Source organism: Syngnathus acus, chromosome 6, assembly GCF_901709675.1.
Source record: "Syngnathus acus chromosome 6, fSynAcu1.2, whole genome shotgun sequence".
In the NCBI taxonomy this organism is placed as follows: Eukaryota; Metazoa; Chordata; class Actinopteri; order Syngnathiformes; family Syngnathidae; genus Syngnathus; species Syngnathus acus.
Genome location: NC_051092.1, coordinates 14,226,646 through 14,248,894, shown reverse-complemented (window position 1 = coordinate 14,248,894; position 22,249 = coordinate 14,226,646). Strand labels below are relative to the sequence as shown.

The 22,249-nt window shown below is 45.5% G+C and overlaps 1 protein-coding gene across 6 annotated transcripts in view; it reads right to left on the bottom strand.

The window, feature by feature from the left end:
* The window catches only part of syt7a (synaptotagmin VIIa), a 69,029-nt gene that overhangs the window by 25,999 nt on the left and 20,781 nt on the right, over positions 1 to 22,249 (bottom strand). For 3 of the 6 annotated variants that reach the window (XR_005098157.1, XR_005098158.1, XM_037253565.1), the window contains exon 1: positions 78 to 1,468. Coding sequence is in view for 4 of the 6 variants with exons in the window: in XM_037253565.1 (XP_037109460.1) it covers positions 78 to 1,135 (1,058 nt within the window). In the remaining 2 variants the exon portion in view is untranslated. Of the gene's footprint in view, positions 1 to 77; positions 1,469 to 2,629; positions 2,798 to 5,485; positions 5,621 to 6,573; positions 6,654 to 12,008; positions 12,113 to 22,249 lie in introns of those variants that run through there. The other 3 variants (XM_037253566.1, XM_037253567.1, XM_037253568.1) reach the window with 3 other exon arrangements.

The window sequence follows — 22,249 nt, the reverse complement described above, 5'->3', positions numbered from 1 at the left end:
TAATAATATCATAATTTGCTGATCCATCAATGACGTCACTGATTGATGACGAGATTCACGCTGAGGTAAATACTCACAGGAAGGATTTGACGTCCAGGCCGCGATTCCGAATCTGGTCCATCATGTAATCCCAACTGCCCGGATTGGCCCGCGAGCGCCCTCCTGCGCCGCCTCCTCGATAGCGAGAGGCGCCCGCTCCTGCGGGGCCGCCTCGTGCGGCCCGTGGAGCAGCTCTTTTACCTGCGCCCCCGCCCTCGCCACCGCCTGCTTCTCCTCTCCCAGCGGCCCCGCCTCCCGCAGGATGTCCGGGTGCCGTGTGTAACTGCCCTAAACTCTGGGACGTGGTGGGCGGCTGGTCGAATCCGGAGCCCGGCGGGTTCATGAGGGGCTGTTGGAGACTCTGTTGACGTAGTAGAGTCCGAGGGCGGGTGGGGATGTGGTCCAGTGTGGACGCGTAGGACAATACGGGATCCCCAAAGCTGGGAGGGCAGAGGAGCAGGGAGGAAAGAGAACGAGAAGATGGCCACGGCCGACATAGCATGTGGCGATGGAAAGAGAAGGAGGAGCCAGAAGAGGGAGGAGGAGAGGTGGTGGGGGTGAGCAGTTCAGGAGCGCAAGTGCGGCGGAGGACGACAGAATCGTCAGAGGTGAGGCGGGGTGACGCGGCAGAAACAGTCAAGTTGACGTCAGGAGGTGTCGAAAGTTCATCCACACGGGAAGTTGATGTTGGCGCGGGGGTAGGGGAAGTGGACGAGGAGTCAGAGGGTGGAGTTGGAGACAGGAGGAGGAGGAAAGAGAAGGAGAGCAATGTGAGGCAGCAGCAGTAACAACAATAGCAGAGATAGCAGGAGAAGGTGCAACCCGAATGTGCCGCCGGCTGCACGCTCGCCCTGCGCGTCTGCACGCTCGCCCTGTGCGTCTGCGCCACGTGCGAAGGCAGCCTGCGCGTCTGCCCGCCGAGCTTGCGTGGAAGAGTATTTCGAAGCGGTAGCGCTCGGATGCGCGAAGTCCGAACGGGCGCCGGGCGTCTCGGCGACGTTTGGCTCGAAGCTTTGCAGCTTGCGGGCGAGGTTTTTCTGCTCTGATGCGAGATGCCCATTTTCCTGCACTCGAAAATGATCTGACAGTCTTTCATCCTTTTGGGTCTTTTAAACACACGCTGCCCTCTCTGGAGACTTTCATCAGCCAACCAAGGCCTACATTACGTCTCCCTCCCTCTATCAATGGCTAATTTCCAACCTCCTTTTAGGATTTTCAAAATTGACACTTTTAGCAATCACATGATCATAACGCTGTGCGACATTACGTGCACTTCTGTTTAATTTTTTATTTTTTTGCTGTCAACTAAATATATCCTCTGCCGTCAGCTGACTGCATTACCCCGACTACATGAATTAGGTCATGGGAGCTATTCACCTCAGTTTACTCCGCTTTGCACGACTTCACCAGACATTATTTCTCAATCATATTTAATGTAGAAAACATTAAAAAAAAAGGGTGATATGAAAATGAAGCAGGAATCAGAGACGGGTGGGAGTGGCTATACAAGTAAGATGGAGAAAGGGTGAGGATGGAGGGGTCGGGAAATGGGGTGCGAGACACAAACACAAGACGCACAGACTCTTATGGCTGCCCCAAAATAGAAACCAATTATAGAGAAGGGGTGGAAAAAAATGGGGGTGGGGGGTGGGGAGCAGATGAAGGATGAGGTAGTGAATGCGTTGCGTTGGAAGAAAATCACAAGGTGGCAAAAAAGGTGCAAAATTCACACCCAGCTGGAAATTAACATCCTCATAGGCGCTGAATATAGTCTCAGTGATGTCATACGACACGGCAGGTGCCAGATGGATGACGCATCATTGTAGCCATTGTGTGCAAGTTTTATTTTAGTAGGGGCACTTGCAGCCAATTTGGTGACATTGTGCAGCGAAGCCGAACATTCGAGGCAGCTCAAGGTCGTACTGGGTTCGTACCAAGATCTGCGCCCACGAGCTCACCTTGATACCCGAGCGCCACCTCGCTCCCTGCTGAAAATGACCTGCTTAGTCAGAATGCTAAACATAGCGGCGGAGGATTTCAAAACAGACTGCCACCGGAGGATTGTGAACAAATTCTGTCACATCCTTGAGCACAAAAACTTCACATATCCGACATATAGTGTTCTTATGACGACGTATTGAGGTTTCACATTCATACTGTATTCCTTTTTTTCTTTTTATTGGTAGCCTCAAGTTACAAATGTGATTATTTGTGACGTGACTATTCGTAAACCAAGGTTCCTTCGCTTATTGAAATGAATGAAAATACGATTAATCCGCACCAGCCCCCTTATATCTAAATTTTGACATATGTATTTTTCTTTCTTATTTGAATCCCTTTTTAGTTGAAAATAAACAGTAATTTCTAAAAATAAGTGAAAATATACTCGCTTCATACCTGGAAATATAATTGTTGTGAAAGCTTATGTGACATAACTTGGCATTTTTAATTAGCCGTTATTGCGACACAATTTTTACCATAAGCACTTGCCGGCGGCCACTTCTGAAAATTATCCGCAGAACCCTGAGCACGGCACGACAGTCGAGCCGCATTCCGCCTCATTGCCCGATGCGCGGCAGGCTAAACTCACTTGCTGGGTTTGAATCCTCCGGACTGCACGTGGCCCTGGACGGTCTGCCATCTCCCGGCCTTCGCTCCTTCTGTCATCATGCTCTTCATGCTGTCACTGCGATAAGGCCCACCCCCATCATCCCCATGCCCAGTGGCTGCTCCCTTCTGACACCCTGACACTGCCCCACTAAGGGAGACAGACAGGATGCAGAGGTATGGCAGCAGAGAGACGATACAGAAAAAGAAAGATAGAGAGAGAGCAACGACAAGCAGAGGAAGGGGAAAAACACCGAAAAGCGTGTGAGAGCGAGAGAGCGAGACACACGTACAACATACACACAGGAAAAGAGGTTGAGCAACCACATGACTAAGTAAGTGTGACACATTAGTAGAGTGTGTGTGTGTGTGAGGAGACAGCTTTCCAAGGCCGGTGAAAAGCAGGTAAATGAAAAGGAGGCTCTGTGTGTTCAAACACAAAAATGGGGAGTGGAGAGCAGAAGCATTTGCAGGGAAGTCTGTGGAAGGTGGAAAATCAACAAGGTCACTCCGTCTGGGACCAGCGTGCCGATCTCATGGCTGTGTGGATGCTGCCCGTTAAACTCTCATTCTCTCTTTCATTTATGCGTCGGGGAGCTCGAGACGAGGCAGTTCAACGGTGGCGACGAGTTGTGCTTTATAGCGGAGTGAAAATAATGGAGCATTTTGCCGACTCGCTCAAAGTGAAATTTAGCTTAACGGCGTTCCAATGAAATGGGGATTGCAATTTAGAATCAAAACTTGACTTGTTGCCAACTCGAATGCTAACTCACGGCTGTTTTGGGGATTGAAACTAATCACGTCAAATTTGAAAGGAGCGGTAATGAAAAAAATAAAGCACATTAGTGCCATCTGCTGACACGACTGCTTTTCATTATCATGTCCAATCACAAATGTGAAGGCAAATATTTGTCTTGCTTCCATTTGAAGGTCAGCCTTCACGTTTGATTGTGACCAACTGACCCGAATGCGCACGTGGATAAGTCATCAATCACGGATGACATCGCTGGAACGACGAGACCTGGGCCTCAGGTGAACAAGGTCTTACTTATATTAAAAGTAGGAACGTGTAAATGAACGGGGGGGCTCATAAATCAACAAAGGGTATTTACAGGAATGTGTCGTAAAATCTGGCATCAATCTCTTGACTGCCTAAGGTATAAAAAAATATATGGCCACATTATCCTTGACACTTGACAGTTCCTCCCCTTTGATAAGATGGCGTATCAAATACAGTATTCAGTTTCATATACTGTATGACAAATGATTGCTGTCAATCCAGCAATTGTGTCGTTGTCACTAGAGCCAAATAAAAAAAACTGTAAAAGAGAGAGAGAGGGGGGGGGGTTCTACAGACTTTAAAATGTAGTCATTCCTTACAAATGGATCAGAGAACCTATTTGATAAATGAGGCCCAGTGCTGTCATGACAGAGAGCTGAGAGCTGCTGATTTCAAGGAAATTTTCAACAGGAAATAATCTTGTAACTGTCTTGCTTGAAAATCATAGAATACGACCAGTTATTTTTTGGGAAGCCATCCTTTGTCTCCTTATAAAAACAAATTGCAGATTTTTTTTCCATTTGTCAATGCCGATATATTTTCTGGCATGCTATTGAGAAAGAAATCCATTTTGCAGGGGGGGAAATTGTCCATTACTACAAGTGGACAAAATAACGAGCAGTTTTATGGACAATAAACGGCAGCCTTATTATGGATCATTTTTATTTTAAATTCTCTCAAGCAGAGCTGGCTTGGAATGACGGGAATCAGCAGCCATCATCTTCTGCAGCTTCATGTCTCCAGGCCATTTAGTACACACTCAACAGCTCAGCCTTTTTGAAAATGACCATTCATTAGATAGTTTATCTGACAGATTTCCGGTAGCGGGAAATCGAAGCCTTCGCGCTGCCTGGAAGGTGACAAGTCTGACCTTGCTTGAGCGTTTACTTTTATTGCCTCACGTAAAAATGCCTTGACTTCCATCGTGAGCGACAGAACATGCAGTTCGGTGTTAGTTTCGGCAGATCGGAGGAAGCGCACAGACGAATGTCAACGACGTTGGCATCACACTGCAAACCGGGCCAACGGTCAACCCTCAACAACAAAGACGTACGATCATCTTAAACGACGAGGGTTGGCCGTCTCCATGGTTACCACCCATGGGAAAGAGGTTAGAGGTCAGGTGTTAGTATGACCAGCAGGGCTGTAGCGGGCTTTGCAACATGTGCCTGGGTGCTCATTAAAAGGTGACAGGGAGTGAGGAGGATCGGCAGAAAGGAGCCAGAGGGAGTTTCGGGGCTGCTCTGCAGGAATTATGACGGGGACGCTGTAATGTGCGTGTGTGACATTTTCCCCCCCACTCCCGTTTCCAGAGCAGATTATGAGTAATCATTAGTAACCATTTGCCCTGCAGTACTGTTACATTGGCTGCGTTTGTTTTTCTTGTTCTAACACTAGTTCATGGAAATTACATTTAACAATAACACTCGGCCTCGAAAGGCGCAATTTGTATTCATTTTGCAATGCATTAGAATATTTATACAGTGGCCTTTAAACTGAGCCTTTCGCCTCATTACTCATGTGGAAATAAAAGTTTTCTCGAATTACAAAAAAAAATGTTTTTTTTAAATTTGATTTAAAATGTCGTTTGGCAGGCCCATGGAATGGCTTTAATTAGATGAGTGGTAAGTGGTGGTGACTGTGAAGCCGAGGGGGGAGGGAGGGGGGTCACAGATAGAGAGAGAGAGAGGGATAAGAAAAGCAAAGCGTGGCGTCCCTGTCTCGTTACAGCCCTGCTCAAGGGTGAGGGACTCTTACCAGTCTCGGACCAAGACTCACTTGAGTGTGAGGCGTGGGTCTCCGTATGGGGCATAGGGAGAAATGTTAAGTACGAACTCCTTCGGCGGATAGGAGCTCCACCTCTGCTGCACTGTGCTGCTGTCATTGTTATTCCAAAAGTCTCTGTCTAGATCACTGCGGCCAAAGAGAAAGACAGGTCAGAGCAACACAACTGCGGACAGCCTTGGCACTAACCCACACTTTGAAACAAGGCTCCCTTCTCGGGATAGAGAAGAGATGCGTGAAATGGGAGGCTGCTTCTCAGCCTGAATGGGGAAAAGTCACCGATAGCGTGTGATGACGTTTGAGTGAGATTTCAGATATCTGGATGTCCTAGCTTCCCCCCCCAACATGGACGTAAGAAGACATAAATGCATGAGACATCAATCACAGTAGTAAAGGAGGAAAAGGTGAGCAGAATCACTGATGTCACACAGCAGCATTCAAGGAGCTGCGGCAGCGCGGGAAACAAAAGACAAAGCACAAAGAGAAGAATCGGAAGCCGAGATGAACAACAGAGCACATCGATGCTGCTTGAGCCCCGCGAGTAAGAAGGACATAAATGAAAATCATAATGAGAAGTCACCCAAAAAAGAGTCACATCTTAAAACCATTCAAGTATGAAATAAAAAGCGTGACATTCAGAGAGAAACAGTAAACAGCGGTATAGAAGGAGAAAAAGATGTGATGAACAAGTTCAAAAGACATTTGTGGAATTAAGAATTGTACTTAGCATTACAAAGCTGACATTTTCCAGTCTTGACCTTATAGCCTTCATTCATCAGAGGGAGAAAAGCACCTTGAAAATCATTTCATACCTTTACACTAGACCGTTCCGCAAAGGAAAAAAAAATAAATAATTGAATGTCAGCGCACACACACTTTGTTTTATCAAACTTAACACGGTCACGGCAAACCGACCGCACGCACCAATACGAGCGGTCGCTGTTAACATGACGGATAAATTCCGTCATCGTTTGATCACGCCGCCTCTGAAAATGAACAACAGGCCTCTTTTCATTGTTTCGATTGAAAAGCCTTAAAGATGAAGCAAATTATTCAAAAGCAACCAGTTAGCAGGCACTTACTTGATAGCTTTCTTCTCCCCTCGCCCACGAGCCGAGTCTGGAGTATCTGCCGTTTCCACTCCCGGTTTATTTCTCTTCCCCTTGATCCGAGTCAGCGCAGGGAGGGACACCGTAGAGAAAATCAAAAAGGTTAGCGTGCATTTGTCTTAGGGAAGCAGGTGAAGAACCCGCCCCTTTTATCACTTCAACACCGGTCCTTTACCTGATGCTCTCCTGATTATACCCTTCTTAGTCAAATCAAATCTGCAGTGGAGTGGAGTGCCATTTGCCGCTATGATTATCAATCAAAGCCACCTAGAAATTTCCATGGCAATTGCCTTTTTAATGGTAATCGTCTGGGCACTGGGGGAAAAAAAAAGTGGAAAGTCCTGCTCCATTCTGATTTTAAACAGATGACCTGACCATTCTACTAGAAAAGCTCATTAGAATCAAATGTGTTTGGCAATCGTCACAATGGAGATCATCTCTAGTCTCTTTAAAAGGTCCGTATTAGTATTTGCAATCAATGTAAGCATTGATCTGAAAGGTTTGCAGATGTCCAGTAAATGTATAGATTTGTAGGCCAGTTAACAATAAGGTCTTAACTCTTTGTCTGATCGATACACACTCTGACAACAGGAGGTGCACTGATGAGGCGTGCCGAGAGAAAGATTTGTTTGCAGAGGGCTTGATGACTACCGCTGGAGCGTACACGGGCCCATCTTGAGCCCATCTATGTGAACGCAGTCCTTAAGAGCCAAGCACTGCACTTATGTATGAGTTTCTGAGATAGACCGAAATGACTCGCATCTATGATTCATTCACAGAGTACATCGGGATGCAAATAGCTCCGACGCCTATATGAGGATAGGGCACCAGGAAAACTGCTTTTCCTAGAAAACGCTTGATATTATTTCAAACTAAAGCCCACATCTCGAAAGATAAAAGGTTTGGACCCAGGCAGTGGTGTTGGAAACATTTCAGGACATTTGTGAGACAAAGAAAAAGACAGAGTACAGTCCTGAGAGAGCGAAAGCAACAAAAAAAAAAATTTGAATTATATTTTTGCTAAATAAACAGGCAAATAAACAAATAATAATATACAATTATAAAAATGATCAAATTGTAATATTAAATAAATAAATAATATTGAAATAAACAAACAAACAAACAAACAAATAAATAAATGTGTCAGCCCAAGGCGCGGGGAGGATACGAGGGGCGGGACAGGTGCCAAGTGAGTGAGGCAGGAAGTCTCAAGCGGACTGGTGGTGAAAATAAAAATAGACTCAAACATGCAGAGGTCCCACTGCTTTCGTTTTCGCATGCACACGCGCGCGCGCGCACACACACACGCGCGCATGATGCAACAGTTTCACAGTCGCCACCTTCTTCCTAAACACTTGTATGTGAGCATGTGAGACGAATGAATGCTGCAGGGATCCATCGCATATGACAAAGCTCTTACGACATGCACGATCCAGAAAAAAATCAGTTCAGCGCCCAAATGAGAGTTAAAGCAAACCAAATGGAAGAGTGAGCAATTCCCTTCTAATCCTCCACTCAAATACCCTTGAAAATACTTTAGCCTAATTTAAATCTGCTACTTTTTTTGCCACATGACAAAGGGAATTTCACGACTACAATACCGCTTGGCTCTGAGCCATCCAGTCAAAACAGCTTAATTGTGAGAGCCATCCAAATTGCGGCAAACTACACCAAACGCATTTTCATACGAGGGGGGGAGACCTAAAGAGAAGTCTGGTTAAGTGGAGGAAGACTGCCCGCAGTGATGATGAGCGTTTTTTTTTCTTTTTCAGAAGGCTCGAGACACGAGGGATGAAAGAAGCTAGCATTCTGTCTGCATCAGTTGGCAGCATTGTGCCTTCCAACACCCAGCTGTGTTTGTTTGAACTAAGACAGCAAGAGTCCACATGCTCGCTCAATATTACACACATCACACTATCATTAGAAGAATGATCCTTTATCTGTTAAAATGTTATTGTATGTTAACTGGAATTAACTTGAAATCACATATTAGCACAATTTGCATCTGGGCTTTAGATAATGCTAATGGCTAGTCATTATCAGACTCATTTATTTTATTTAAGCACTGCAATCATTGATTTTCACAACTACGCCAATTGGTCCCCTTGCCATTCTCCTCGTGAGACTCGCAACATCCAATCTGATCCCAAATAAAAAAAACTTGTACAATGGAGTCAATGGAGCTCCGAATGTGGTCGAGTCCTATCTCATCCACGCTCACAGTTATGTCACGCACCAAACGGCAAAGAGCTCAGAGAAGAAGGCTCTGAATGCCAAGTAGCTGCCGCTGTTGAAATAGATGTTAGCAACACCAACACTGATTCGTTCAAATCCCAACAACGCAAAACCCGCAGCTCCACATGAATTTATTTGCCCTGCATTTAAATATTGTCAGCAATCATAAGGAGCTTTACAGTTACCAATGACGTTAAAACCAACCTCCAACTTCATAAACTATTCCAAGCATACACAAAAAAAAAAAACCAGGCATCTTAGTTTAACGTTTTGCGCCGGTTGCCGAAGCTAAAACACCGAAAGCAAGATTTACTCAAAACGGCTTGTGTATTAACCTATGAATCAGAAGCAAAACTGCCACGGGTCTCCTCACGAGTGACACGTGAAGCTGCGGGCAAACATTTGCTTTTATGAAAGCTGACACCGTCGAAGAGTACACTCGGACAAAAAGAAAGATTCACGATTGCTTTTCTTTAACGTTCCTCCTGTGTCAATACACAGTATAACCTCCATTAAAGGCATGCAACGTGCTCATGCAAATTACAATATGTTTACATTCTAATGACGAGTCCAGGGAATACATATAGGGCTCCTAAAAAAAAAAAAAGATCAAGGGAGCCCTATTTGTGTGCTTGTTAGTGGTCACAAAATGCTACAAACAACACAAGATGCTGACTATCACCAGAAGTAAGATTTTTGTGAACTACATCCACACCTATTTGTCATCATTCAAATACAAACTCACATTTTTGTGCTCAGACTCAAGCGATTGAAAAGCTATACAATTTGATTTATTTGGCGCCCTCTTGTGGCATCCTGCAACCATGGACGTATGTTGACGTGAGTTGAGAAGTTTCATTTAGACACAAGTTGTGCTTTGGCGCCTTCTTGTGTCATCTTGGTGCAGAGGAAATAAGTTGAGGAGCTTCATTTAGACAAAAGTAGTACTTTATAGCAGGTAATTAAAGTCTGAAAATAAGAATGTGGATTCGAAAGGAGCGTTGGACAGGTTCAGAAGCAAGGAAGGAGAAAAATTTTCTTCAAACACAAATAAGCATGATGCTATCTTTACAAGGCCTTACATACTTATCTTGTATTGGACCTTTAGATTGTTACGCAAGTGTCTACAAGGATATTGTTGACTAAAGTGCATGTTAACAAAAGAATCTGTCTGCCACAGCCAGACAATACATTGAAAGGAGATTTGTGCAACATGCCAATCACAATATTAGTTAATGTAGGACACAGCCCACAGAAAACTTTAACGGTGACGACATTATCACATGAAATGGCGACACCACAAATGACACCAGCAATTTGTCGAGGATAAATGGCTGCGCATTTATCACAGTTCCACTCGATTATCTCGAGCATGTAGCCCAAAGTGCTTAATGTGCCTTCACACCGGCGAAAGGCAGACACTAGTCGAAAGACAAGGAGCTCAACCCACATTTCAACCCTCACACCTGGCCAAATTGTGACTCACTGACGTGAGAAGAAAGAACAACATCATCTCGCGTGTGCGCATGCGCCGGACCGGGTCGCGAGGCCAGCAGATCACCCGCCGCCTCATCCCGCACAGCCTCCGCTCTGTCGGGTTGCTGCTGCTGCAATGTCACACGCTAGAAATAAGATCCATTTACAACAGAGCTCCCGGAGAGGGCCGCAGGGACTTCCAAAGAGCCGGGCCGCTCGACTCTCTCGCTTCGCAACAGGAAATCAGAAGCCATTCCCTGCTCCATTTCCTTCCAGGTGGAATATCTCATATAACACGTTTCAGTGAAGAAAATAAGAAGGGACAGTACGGCACTGAGATCATTACCCACCTGCTTCGTATACGCTATAATGGTGTAATCTAGTTACAATCCCATTACGGGCGTGTCTTTAATGCAAACATTATGTAGAGAAGCTTGTTGTCTGCACGGGCTGCTTGGATGTCGAGGCCTGCCATCTGTGCAACAATAAGTTTCACAGCAACACTTCTTGACCGTTGCTCTTGTAGGTCGTCGTAATCGCTAATGTGATGTTTTAAGCGTCTCGTCTTCCCAGTTTACAATGAAGTTTTAATCATTTATTTTTTAGTCATTTAATATTTTAGTAATTTATGTAGAGCCTTTATGTATACACGTGCTTCAATTGAATTCTTACAACCAAAGCTAACACCCTTAGCATGCTAGCAACTGTTTTCACACCTTAGTGTAATATTAGCGTGATTGGTATTCACATCCATGTTGGCATATTTAGCAAAATATCCAGCCAAGAAGGCAACAAAGTCGTCATATATGTATCTGCGTGGGACTGTGAGTATGAAAATAGGCTGGCAGTGGAGGACAATCGCGTTTAGCCTCGCAAGCTTTGACAATTTTGGTCACCGCGAGTCTCTAAATCTTCACTGACGGCAACCACCCATTTGTTTTTTGTTTCTATTCCCTAACATTACTTGACATGAAACCGGTTGGTGGTGCACAAAAAAGTTACCGTACAATCAGAGAAAATATCAATGACAACTTTGATCGATCGACTTTGCCGCGACTTTCATCACATTAGCGTCGGCTAAAAAAAATTCTTTCCCGGTCAACCCGCAGTAGATTTTGGAGCCTCCAAAGCGACATAGCGAGGGGGAAAGGCAGTTTTGGCAAGCAGCTCCGACTGACTGATAAGGGGTTGCCTCCCTTTTAATCAATCACATTTCATAGCACATAATCACAATGATGTGCCCTTACCAGAGGTCAGTGCGCTCAATCTTTGTTGTCGTCTAACCGAGGCTGTGTCAGCACACTTGGCTAATATCGTAACGGCTTCTGGGAATGAATTACAGTCTTGAAGCTGCTTTTTGGAAAGTGACGCAACAGGGGCCCCACGTTTCAGCTTCTGTAATCGGTTTTTATTCATTACTGTCTAACAAGCCAAAGATTTCACTTCAATGAACATGCGCGCATCATTATTTTGGATTAGAGAAACGCGTAAATATTTGCACACATTGCTATTTCTTCAATAAATTGCCCTTTGAAGATTTAAATTCACAGCACACAGTGACATTTAAGCATCTCTGATTAGTAAAGCTTTTTGTAGAGCTACTAATGTGGCTGGAAGCTAGTGTGTGTATGTGCGGGGAGGGGGGGCTGGTGTGTGTGTGTGTGTGTGTGCATGCGTGCGTGGGTGCATACACTCACCAGCTTGCGTTGACACCAACCGCAGACGCCACAAAGAGCCACAAGCCAAACAGCACACACTGTCACTGCTAAGGAGACCAGGAACACACTGAGGGACACCGAGCCTGTGTGCACAAACACAAATTTCAAAACACTTTTTAGTGGAACTGATTTTTGATTTAATTATGTTTTTTAAGTCAAATAAATGTGCTGCAGCAAAAAAATGCTTTTTTTTCCCCTCCATTCTGGGTAAAAGAGCTTGAGTCTGTTGTGAGCGGTTCCATTTTTGCTCAAAACACGAGTTTTTTTGTTTCATTGAAACAAAAACAAGCATTTCCAGGGAGCTGATTTCACGCCACAGTAGCCCACCTTGCCAGACAAAGCTAAGTTGCGCCCGCCAGCGCCAGCTTTAATTGAAAAGGAGGCGAGCACTGCTGCCATTTTAACATTCTGTCATAAGCAAGTCGGGTAATACAATCTCATGGCTATCACTGACCCCCCCCCGTCCCGTCCCTGCTCCTGCGCCCGAGCATTTCAATACCTTTCCAATAGAAGCTAAAGTCGGGCATCACTCAGAGGCACACGCATCACTGTCATGTGTCACAGCTTGTTAAATGACAGGCTGCAAGGAAAGAGAGGGAGTGGCCGTGGAGGCTGACAATACAACACAGCTCATGATTAATGGCTATCATGCCAGGGAGAAGAAAAATCATATCATCCACTTCTGCTCTTTTGTGTCTCCATGTGCGAGAGCGTGGCAAATGCACCTGAGTCACTCACGCTGCTTTTCAAAATGAGTGGATCCACCCCGGCGAGCTATTTAACCAGCTCAATGGCCTTTACTTGAGAGAACAAGGAACTAAAGCCTCATTGAGCTTTGATATTTGCACAGCGGGACGGAGATGCTAATGTATTCAAATGCGTCGAATCCCTTCCAACATTTCTTCGACCCAAATATACGCCGATAAGCAGGTGTCACCAGGTATTTCCACACCGTTGAGTGACAACCACCCGCACTTTGCCTTCAATAAGTAGATTTGTTTTCTCCCCAGTCGCCGTCTCCTCGTCTCCCCCTGGCTTGTCAAGGCTGGCCTTTTCATCCCGTCATTTCTTTGTCTTCCTCTTCTTCCCACCTCCCAAGCGTCCTCCGGGAAAGAAGGAGCTCGACAAGGCCGACAAACTAGGAGGTAAACGCGTTTCATATGGAAAATAAGGAAGCGGATTGACATCGGGGTGCGCAGCCTTCCGGCTACGGCTTTGAGGTTAACGGCGCACCTGAGGTCGATTGAAGTCGGGATTTGGAGACACTAAACGACACCTTGATGATGACCTTGCACTCAATCTTCCTTAAAAATCAAGCCACAACACTAAAAAATTGCTTTTAGCAAAGTTTGATGGAGATAAGTCTTCTCCACTTATTATTTTGCACAATTTTTATTTGTTATGCAAATAAAAATTGAGGTATTACTTTCTTATAATAATCCCTCAGTTTTTCACCAAATTACGAGGCGGTTGTGCTGCAGCTAACTTATGGACTGCGTCCTAAACGTCTCAATCATCCCACCCGGCATGGTTTTATGTCCTGACATCAGCCTGGCCTCTTCTTGATTAATCTTGTAGCGATCGTAAAAATGTGGATTTAAACCTGGCGAGCGTGTTGCCCCTCTCACCCGCTAATATTTATCTGCACTCAAAGAGGTTCTTAATGGCAAACGCTACATTGTTGTCTTCTTTAGTAGGAGAAGGTCGAAGTGGGTTCAAGCTTACAGTCTGCGCTCCGTCTCAATTCAAAATGGGAGTCTTCACTCACAGGTCACTAAGAGTGAGTCCATTACATGCACGACATCATCATGGCGACGTAAAGGTTCTTAAATAAAGAGAGCTAGCGCAAAGTGGAACAGTGATGGAGGCTTTTTTATTGAGTAGTTTTAGGGCTGTTTGTGCTTTCCTCAAGGTCAAAGAAGGGTGATGCGGAGGAGACGTTTTTGATGACGTGTGTCAGTTAGCTGGAATAAAATGCGGCATCCAATCAGGATTACTATTTGTTGATGGATGCTAGCGTCCCGCTGCTTGGATTGATAAAAAAAAAAAAAGACTTCATTTATGCAACTGAAAAAAAAAAAGGGGGAAGGAAATACACCCCCTGAGAAGATATGCAAATTCTCAGCACTGGAGCACCAGCGCTGCCTCCTCCGCCTTCGATTGTATGTTTGTTCGGCGGCGGGATTACGCAAATACTACGAAGCTCATTTTCATAAAACTTGAACCAAGGGAGAACCTTCTTTTGAGGAGGAAATACGAGAAATACTTTCTATTATCACAAATTTCTTTTCAGACTACCCCAGCAACTATTGAAAAATCCCCTAGCAACAAAGTTAGCTCTACCTGTATTTTTAAAAACTGATCAAATTCATGCATTTAGCTCTCTTAATAACATCAATTATTTTCTGTCTGTGTACCCCAATTGAAAAACATTAAAATTCTGCTTGAGTTGAGCGGGTCCATTTGAATAATGCCTCCACAAAATGGTCTATGTAATTACGCAATGACATCATCACGCAATGACAATGTCATCTCGCAATGTTTGGCAACAAGTAGACATGACTAACAACATCCCCTGTTAGTCTGCTTAATTCAATATTTTATGGGCGATGATAATGTCATACTGACGTTAATAGGAATGATATCAAATAGGTTAGCCCACATTTAGTAGTCAAGTGATCATTCGCAGCTAGCCCTGAACAAAACATCACCGTTATTCTAAACTCGGAGTAGGGGGGGGGGGGTCGTATATGGATTTGCTCACTGAGTAAATGTGACAGTAGAGTAGAAGAAGCCATTGAGCCGTTTGATCAGAAACTCTATAAGTCACAGCCCCGTTGGTCCTGACAGGCGCTTGTTTCCTTTAGATTTCAGCGGTCATTTATTTTACACGCACATAAAAGAGAAACCAAACGGCCGGACGTACAGTATACCAAGGTGACTTATGCACAGTTTCCGAAGGGAAAAAAAAAGTCACGCAAGAGGCGGGCCTTAGACAAAGATAGCGGAGGCAGGACTTCATCAAAAATCTAGAATTTACGTAACACACCGGTTGAAAGCGTAACAAGCTCTCGTACCTGTAGGTGATGTGGCCCATATGCGGGGAGTTAAACCATGCGGAAAGGGACCACTTCTCAGGGGTAAGAGAAAGTGCTAATTGGACAGGCAGATCTCGAGCAGTGTCCAGTCAGCATGGCTGCCACAATGTAGAATGCAAAATATCATTATGCTGTGAATGAGGTGGAAAGGAGAAATGTCTCACGGGCACTGCAGTCCATATGCCGTAGGGTAGGTTACACTTAACAAAGATATAATGTAAAATATAGAGTTTTTTTGAAATGTTTTACTTACACATGTCAGAATGATTCACACAAGCCCCCCCAAAAATGTATAAAATGTCCCTTTGTAAGGAGTTTTGCCTTACAAGGCCACTTGCTGTTGGCTGAAAATGACATCACAGTGCCGAAGGGCAAAGCTTGTCAAGTCACATGACCAAATACAGAAAAAAGGTTAGCCGGGGCGGTCGCTAGCTAAGCCCTCGGCACTGTGAGGGCTTTTCCGTCGCATAACGAAATAGGACTGTCCATCATCTTCAACAACCATCGTCAGTGTTAATAATATCTTTCAATTTAACAAGCTATCACACTCAATGACCAGTTTTCAAATTGTGTGTTTTCAGGCTCTATAAGCTAATAGCCAAAATGGCCGTTTTTATTCCATTTCAATTCAAACTAACACATCACTTCCCTCATTATCTTTTTTTACCAGTAACAATTTTCTGCCTGCTGCTATTTCAGTAGTGGTCAGGTGTTGGTGTCTACTGTGGCGGATAATGCATGCACTCACAAAACACTATTTAGCCTGAATTTCAGACTCCTCCTGTCTGCCTTTGTGCTTTAATTAAATAGCGCATTTAAGAGGCATTTGTCTGACAGTTATCGCGCAGCGTGACAGAGAGTCAAGCATTTAAATGCATTCAAGCTAAACAATTCTCCAGGTGCATAAAATACATTTGAAGCTGTGAAATGCAGACAAAATGAGTAATAGCTACTTCCACGTGAATAATGTCATTGCGACTTCAAGAGCTGAGAGGACATTTCACACTGTGAGCGGGCCAGGCTTGGTGCGATGGCCACGCCAGGAGGATTTGAGGATGTTTTGTACTCATATGAGCATAAGAGCACTCACAAAGTGACATTTGACGGATGATTGACTGCTGTCTACCCAATGCCCTTCATGGACACTCATGCTAGAATTGTGTGATGACAAATTTCACAGGCAATTTGATGTCATTTTTTATAACATTGTTGTATTTTTAGCTTAACATTTGTCAATCTATTATGTTGTATGTCAAATGTATACTTTGTGTTAAATTGTCATCACTGCAAGTGTTTTAGATTTTATAGACACGTCATACATTTATATGCTACGAGGAAAGAAATTGAAATGAAACCCAAAGACATTTCCACAGTGTTTGGGTTTCATTAGCAAGTGAGTGTTGAGCAACAACATTCGATTGGTATTTTTCTGTCCACCATTTCACACTCGTAATGATGACTAGAAGGCTGCGTTTTCTTTTGTCATTATGCAGCAAAATGGTAATTAGGGGAACAAATAGGCACCTTGACGAGTTTGGAGTGGAGCTGGTCTTGGTCATTTATCAAACACTGAAACAAAAGGGCTCAAGAATTGAGCATACAAGTGGTTGTTTTTCCTGTATGCAGGAGTCCATAAAATATGGCTGTAAAGCAGATGGTAAACTAATAGGTCAAAGTCAAAGTCTGCTTTATTGTCAATTTCTTCACATGCCAAGACACACAAAGAAATCGAAATTACGTTCCCGCTATCCCACGGTGACGAGACATAGTACACAATATAGATACAAGTAAACAACACAAAAAAATAAAAACAAGAAGGCACAAACGATGAATAAATAAGAGTGATGAATAAATAATAAATAAACAAATAACATAATAAATAAGAGGAGCAAAAATGGAGCAAGTGTGCATACAGCAGACAGTCAGAATATAGCGCAAAAGTACAGGACGCTACGCAGAACGGGGGAGAGAGTTCAGGATCCTAACAGCCTGGAGTATGAAGCTGTTGGTGAGTCTGGTGGTGCGGGAGTGCAGGCTCCTGTACCTCTTCCCAGAGGGCAGAAGATCAAACAAAGAGTGAGCGGGGTGACTCACATCACTCACAATCGCGGTCGCCTTGCGGGTGAGATGGGAGGTGTAAATGTCCTTCAGGGAGGGGAGTGAAGCACCAATAATCTTACCAGCCGTGTTCACTATGCGCTGCAGGGCCTTCATGTTGTATTCAGTGCAGCTACCACCCCAAACAGCGATACAACTGGAGAGGACGCTCTCAATGGTGCCACGGTAGAATGTAGTCATGACGGCCGGAGGAGCACTTGCTCGCCTGAGTTTCCGCAGGAAGTACAGGCGGCGCTGAGCTTTCTTCGCCAGCGATGCGGTGTTGGTGGACCAGGAGAGATCCTCACTGATGTGCACCCCCAGGAACCTGGTGCTGCTCACTCTCTCCACCACAGCACCGTCGATGGTCAGCGGCAGGTGTTGGGTGTGACCCTTCCGGAAGTCAACAACAATCTCCTTGGTCTTGTTGAGGTTCAGCAGGAGGTTGTTGTCCCTGCACCACGTGGTCAGAAGGTCAACCTCCAACCTGTATTGAGTCTCGTCGCCCTCGGTGATGAGACCCACCAGAGTCGTGTCGTCAGCAAATTTCACTATGCGGTTGTAGCTGTAGGTTGCAGTGCAGTCATGCGTCAGCAGGGTGAAGAGCAGCGGACTAAGCACGCAGCCCTGGGGGGCCCCCGTGCTCAGCGTGATGCTGGCGGAGATTTTGTCGCCAACACGTACCACCTGAGGCCTCTGACAGAGGAAGTCCAGTAGCCAGTTGCAGAGGTAGGTACTGAGGCCCAGCTTGTGGAGTTTGCAGATGAGTCGCTGTGGTACAATGGTGTTGAATGCAGAACTGAAGTCCACAAACAGCAATCTCACATACGAGTCCCTTCTCTCCAGGTGGGTGAGGGCCGAGTGGAGGGCAGAGCAGATGGCATCCTCAGAGGACCGTTTGGCTCGGTACGCAAACTGGAAGGGGTCTATGGTGGGGGGGAGAATGGATCTGATGTGCTCCATGACAAGCCGCTCAAAGCACTTCATGATGATGGGTGTCAGTGCCACGGGGCGGTAGTCATTGAAGCAGGACGGAGCAGGTTTCTTCGGCACAGGTACGATGGTGGCAGCCTTGAAACACGAAGGGACGATGGCCTGCTGCAGGGAAATGTTAAAGATGTCCGTGAAGACACCCGTCAGCTCCCCAGCGCAGTCCTTCAGCGCTCGACCTGGGATGTTGTCAGGGCCCGCCGCCTTACGGGTGTTGATAGCGGCAAGCGCCCTCCTCACGCTATCGGCAGAGAGGCACAGGGGCTGCTCGTGTGGAGGGGGAGGGGTCTTCAGCGGGCAAGTGCTGTTCTGAGCGTCGAAGCGAGCAAAGAAGCGGTTAAGATCGTTGAGCAGACGGACGTCGCCCTCACAGCTCTGCGGCGCCGGCTTGTAGTCCGTGATGGTCTGAATGCCCTGCCAAAGGCTCCGTGCGTCCCTGCTGTCCTTGAAGTGGGCGGTAATCTTGCAAGAGAACGCCCATTTTGCTTCCTTGATGCCCCGGGACAGGTCGGCCCTCGCCGTCCTCAAGCCAGCCTCATCCCCCGCTCTGAAGGCTTTGTCCCTGGCCCTCAGCAGCCTGAGGACAGCCCCTGTCAGCCATGGCTTCCAGTTAGCCCGAGTGACGATGAATTTCGAGTGGGTCACATCATCAATGCACTTCGTGATGTAAGAGGAAACAGAGTCAGTTTTCTCCTCTATGTCCGTCTGATCGTTGCAAGTGGCCGCCTGCTTAAACATTTCCCAGTCAGTAATGCCAAAGCAGTCTCGAAGCGCATCAGAGGCACCCTCAGGCCACACCCTTACCCGCTTGCGAACCGATGGCGCTATGACCCCTAAATGTAGTACAAAACTAATTTATCCAGGATAATGCAACCAAACAAAAATTTAATATAAACTTGAGAAAACAAAAAAAGCTACAACAGGTGAGCGCAGACCTCAACCAACATGCACAGAAAAATATTCGTCATTATCTAAAATAGGGATTGACAACCGGTTGCCCTCTAGTGGTCTGTGGCGGTATTGCAGGTGGTCCGCGAAATCGGAAATGGAAAATAATCGTAACATTTCTAAAAATAAATTTGATTCATTATTTAGACCCAATTTATTTTCCAGCTAATTTTGTAAATAATTTACCCATCCAAATGATGTCAAATGTAACCGAGATTCCCAAAATAGACATACAGATGAAAACAAATAGCCTGTATAGGTCTATCCTGCTTCGGTGCAAAATAAAATAATATTCCGCCAAAACAGTGGTCCAAGAGTTGCTTCTTGGTTATAACGGATAAAACCAGTAGAAAATCCTTGTTCTAAAAAAATAACCTGTTGGAATGTTCCTTCAATATTTCCCTTCAGGAACAAGCTCATCTAAATGCAGACCAGGTAGTAGTGGAGCAGTTGTCAGGTGGAGAACACCTGCGGTTAAGAGCACCTGCCCCTGTAGGCTACATAAAGCGTAACGCGTGGCCTCCTTTTCTGTCCTTGCATGCTCCCCGTGGCTCAGATGCAGCAGCCACCCGAGTTGCGAGAGGGCCGCCACCCACGTCCTGTCTGCTCTCAAATGAGGGAGAACTTCGGCGACGAGCTTGGCTGGAGTTGGATGGCAAAGACGTCATGTGACATATCATAGTGCCATCTTCTTATTAGCACCTCTGACACGGAATGAGAAAGCAACTGAGGAGATGTGGACACATGGGAGATAGGAAAAATTTATGTGCTTGCATGTGCTGAATGCAAGATGAAGTGAAGCGGGGCCAGAGCAGCGTGCAAGATGAAGTAAAGCGGGGCCAGAGCAGCGACTGATCCAAGCTCTTTTGGGACTGTAATGTGAATGAACAATCATTCTGTCGGTCACAATATATTTAAATAGTACCCTATATACGTATATGTACGTCAACGCGATTAAGTCATGTAGCGTTCAAACTCGAGAACTTCATTGGACCACTGAGTAAAAGCGGCAAATCAAACGGTGTAGCTTGAGTGAATTTTAAGATGGACTGTGACTGAATGGGAAATAACACCCGCATCTATTTCTCTCCCTGGCATCTCTCATAAAGTCTTTATAAAGTATGCATGGTCTTGATCTATCACATAATCGATCAATGCCTCAGCCGCGGAAAGACTAAATTAACAAGTCGGCTCGAAATAGATGGCTTTCATATGAAACCCGCAACATATTATACAAACAACGGCTAGCAGGGTGATTCGTTTTCCCGTCGGTAGGAAGGCCCGCCTTTGTGAAAGTTGCACTGATGAAAGATTACACTCATATATCCTGCACCAACTTCTTCTAATCCATCAAGACTTTCCATTAGATTCAGGATCATGATTATTGATTAAGCTTCTCACCGCTGCTGGATTCAAATCCCTTGCCATCCAAAACTTTCCTTGCCACTTTGCATCTCCTGAGTGTCACGACTTTTTTTGAAATACCGATGGAACTGAAGAAGCTTCTTCTGTTTAGTGGTCCCACAGCTTTGGAATCTTATAGCGTCTTCACACGGTTACAAACAAGCCATTAGTCAACTGCCTCTCTCGTGCCCTTGACTTTATTGACTGGAATCCGCGAGGTGGCTCTTGGTACTCAGGAGGTCGACGAGTGTCCATCACTGTAATGAGTCTGTGAGCTGTAAACTAAGTCACCCATGACCAACATCAAATTACAGGTCTTATTTTGTAGTGGAAATAAATAAAACCAATAAAATGTGATTGTACTGAACGGTTTTACTATCCTCTCCTGGTTGGTTTGTTAACCGTTTTTCCTCAGCTCTTTAATATGTATAACAACACCTTTAACTCTCGGTGCAGTCGTTGTCAAACTATATATTTCCAGGAAGCACCGATGCTGCTGTGCCTCAAATGTTTTTTCCACCTAGCACTTGCACACTACGTGCTAACTGCAATAGCGCCTAAGCTAATAATTCTCAGTGCGCGTTTACAAAATTGGGAGTGGTACTCACCATTTACACTACAGTTTTAATTTGACCCGAAGAGCATTTGCCGTAGTGTTCAAGTCCTCGGACAGCAATTTCAGAATGCTTAAGCTAGCGCCAGTTGCCCTTTTCTTATCGAGATCATTGGGGGAAGAGTCTAGCCTTGTTTCCACCGCTCAGACTGCATATTCATCAGTGTGCGTGAAAGCACTTGAGTGCTTATATAGTCAAGTACAAGGGGATGCTTCGATTTCGCACATAACATGATAGCGTGTTCAATTTATGGATGAGTTACAAAGACCTTCAGAATGAGGTCAAACAGTACATATACAATGATGCTGTGGCCCCAATTACCGTAATTTTCGGACTATAAATCGCATTTTTTTTCATAGTTTGGGTCGGGGGGGTGACTTATAATAAGGAGCCACTTATGTGTTTTTTTTCAAAATCTTTCAAAAAAAAAAAAGTGAAACCGCGATAAACGAACGGCGATGTAGCAAGGGATTACTGTAATTTGAATTTCAAGTGACGTCAGCAGCGCGACGCGGCGTGGCGCGGCGGTTGTTTACAAAAAGGACAAAGATTGATCACGGGATGACGAAGATGACGAAGGGCCCACGTACTACCGGCATCATTAGCGGCTTTATTTCTAAATGACACGGAGGACGAAGAGTTTGAAGGATTTAAGGATTTGGAGTGACAGAGAAGGTTTGAAAAACTATTATGGCTTTTACGCACGCCCGGTCCTACTCTACGGAGCTCTCTTTCACCTCCGTGGATAGAGGTCGGGGGCCGGCGCTCGGCCGGGTGGCTGTCCGGGGACGGTGGATGGGGCTCGGACATGGCTTTTACGCACGCCCGGTCCTACTCTACGGAGCTCTCTTTCACCTCCGTGGATGGAAGTCGAGGGCCGGCGCTCGGCCGGGTGGCTGTCCGGGGACGGTGGATGGGGCTCGGTCATGGCTTTTACGCACGCCCGGTCCTATTCTATGGATCTCTCTTCCGCCTCCGTGGCTGGAAGTCCACGCCGCCACACGCCTGGAAGTTTGTTTTGTTAAATAAAGAGCCGTTTACCAAACCCACGTCTTTCCTTGTACTTTGT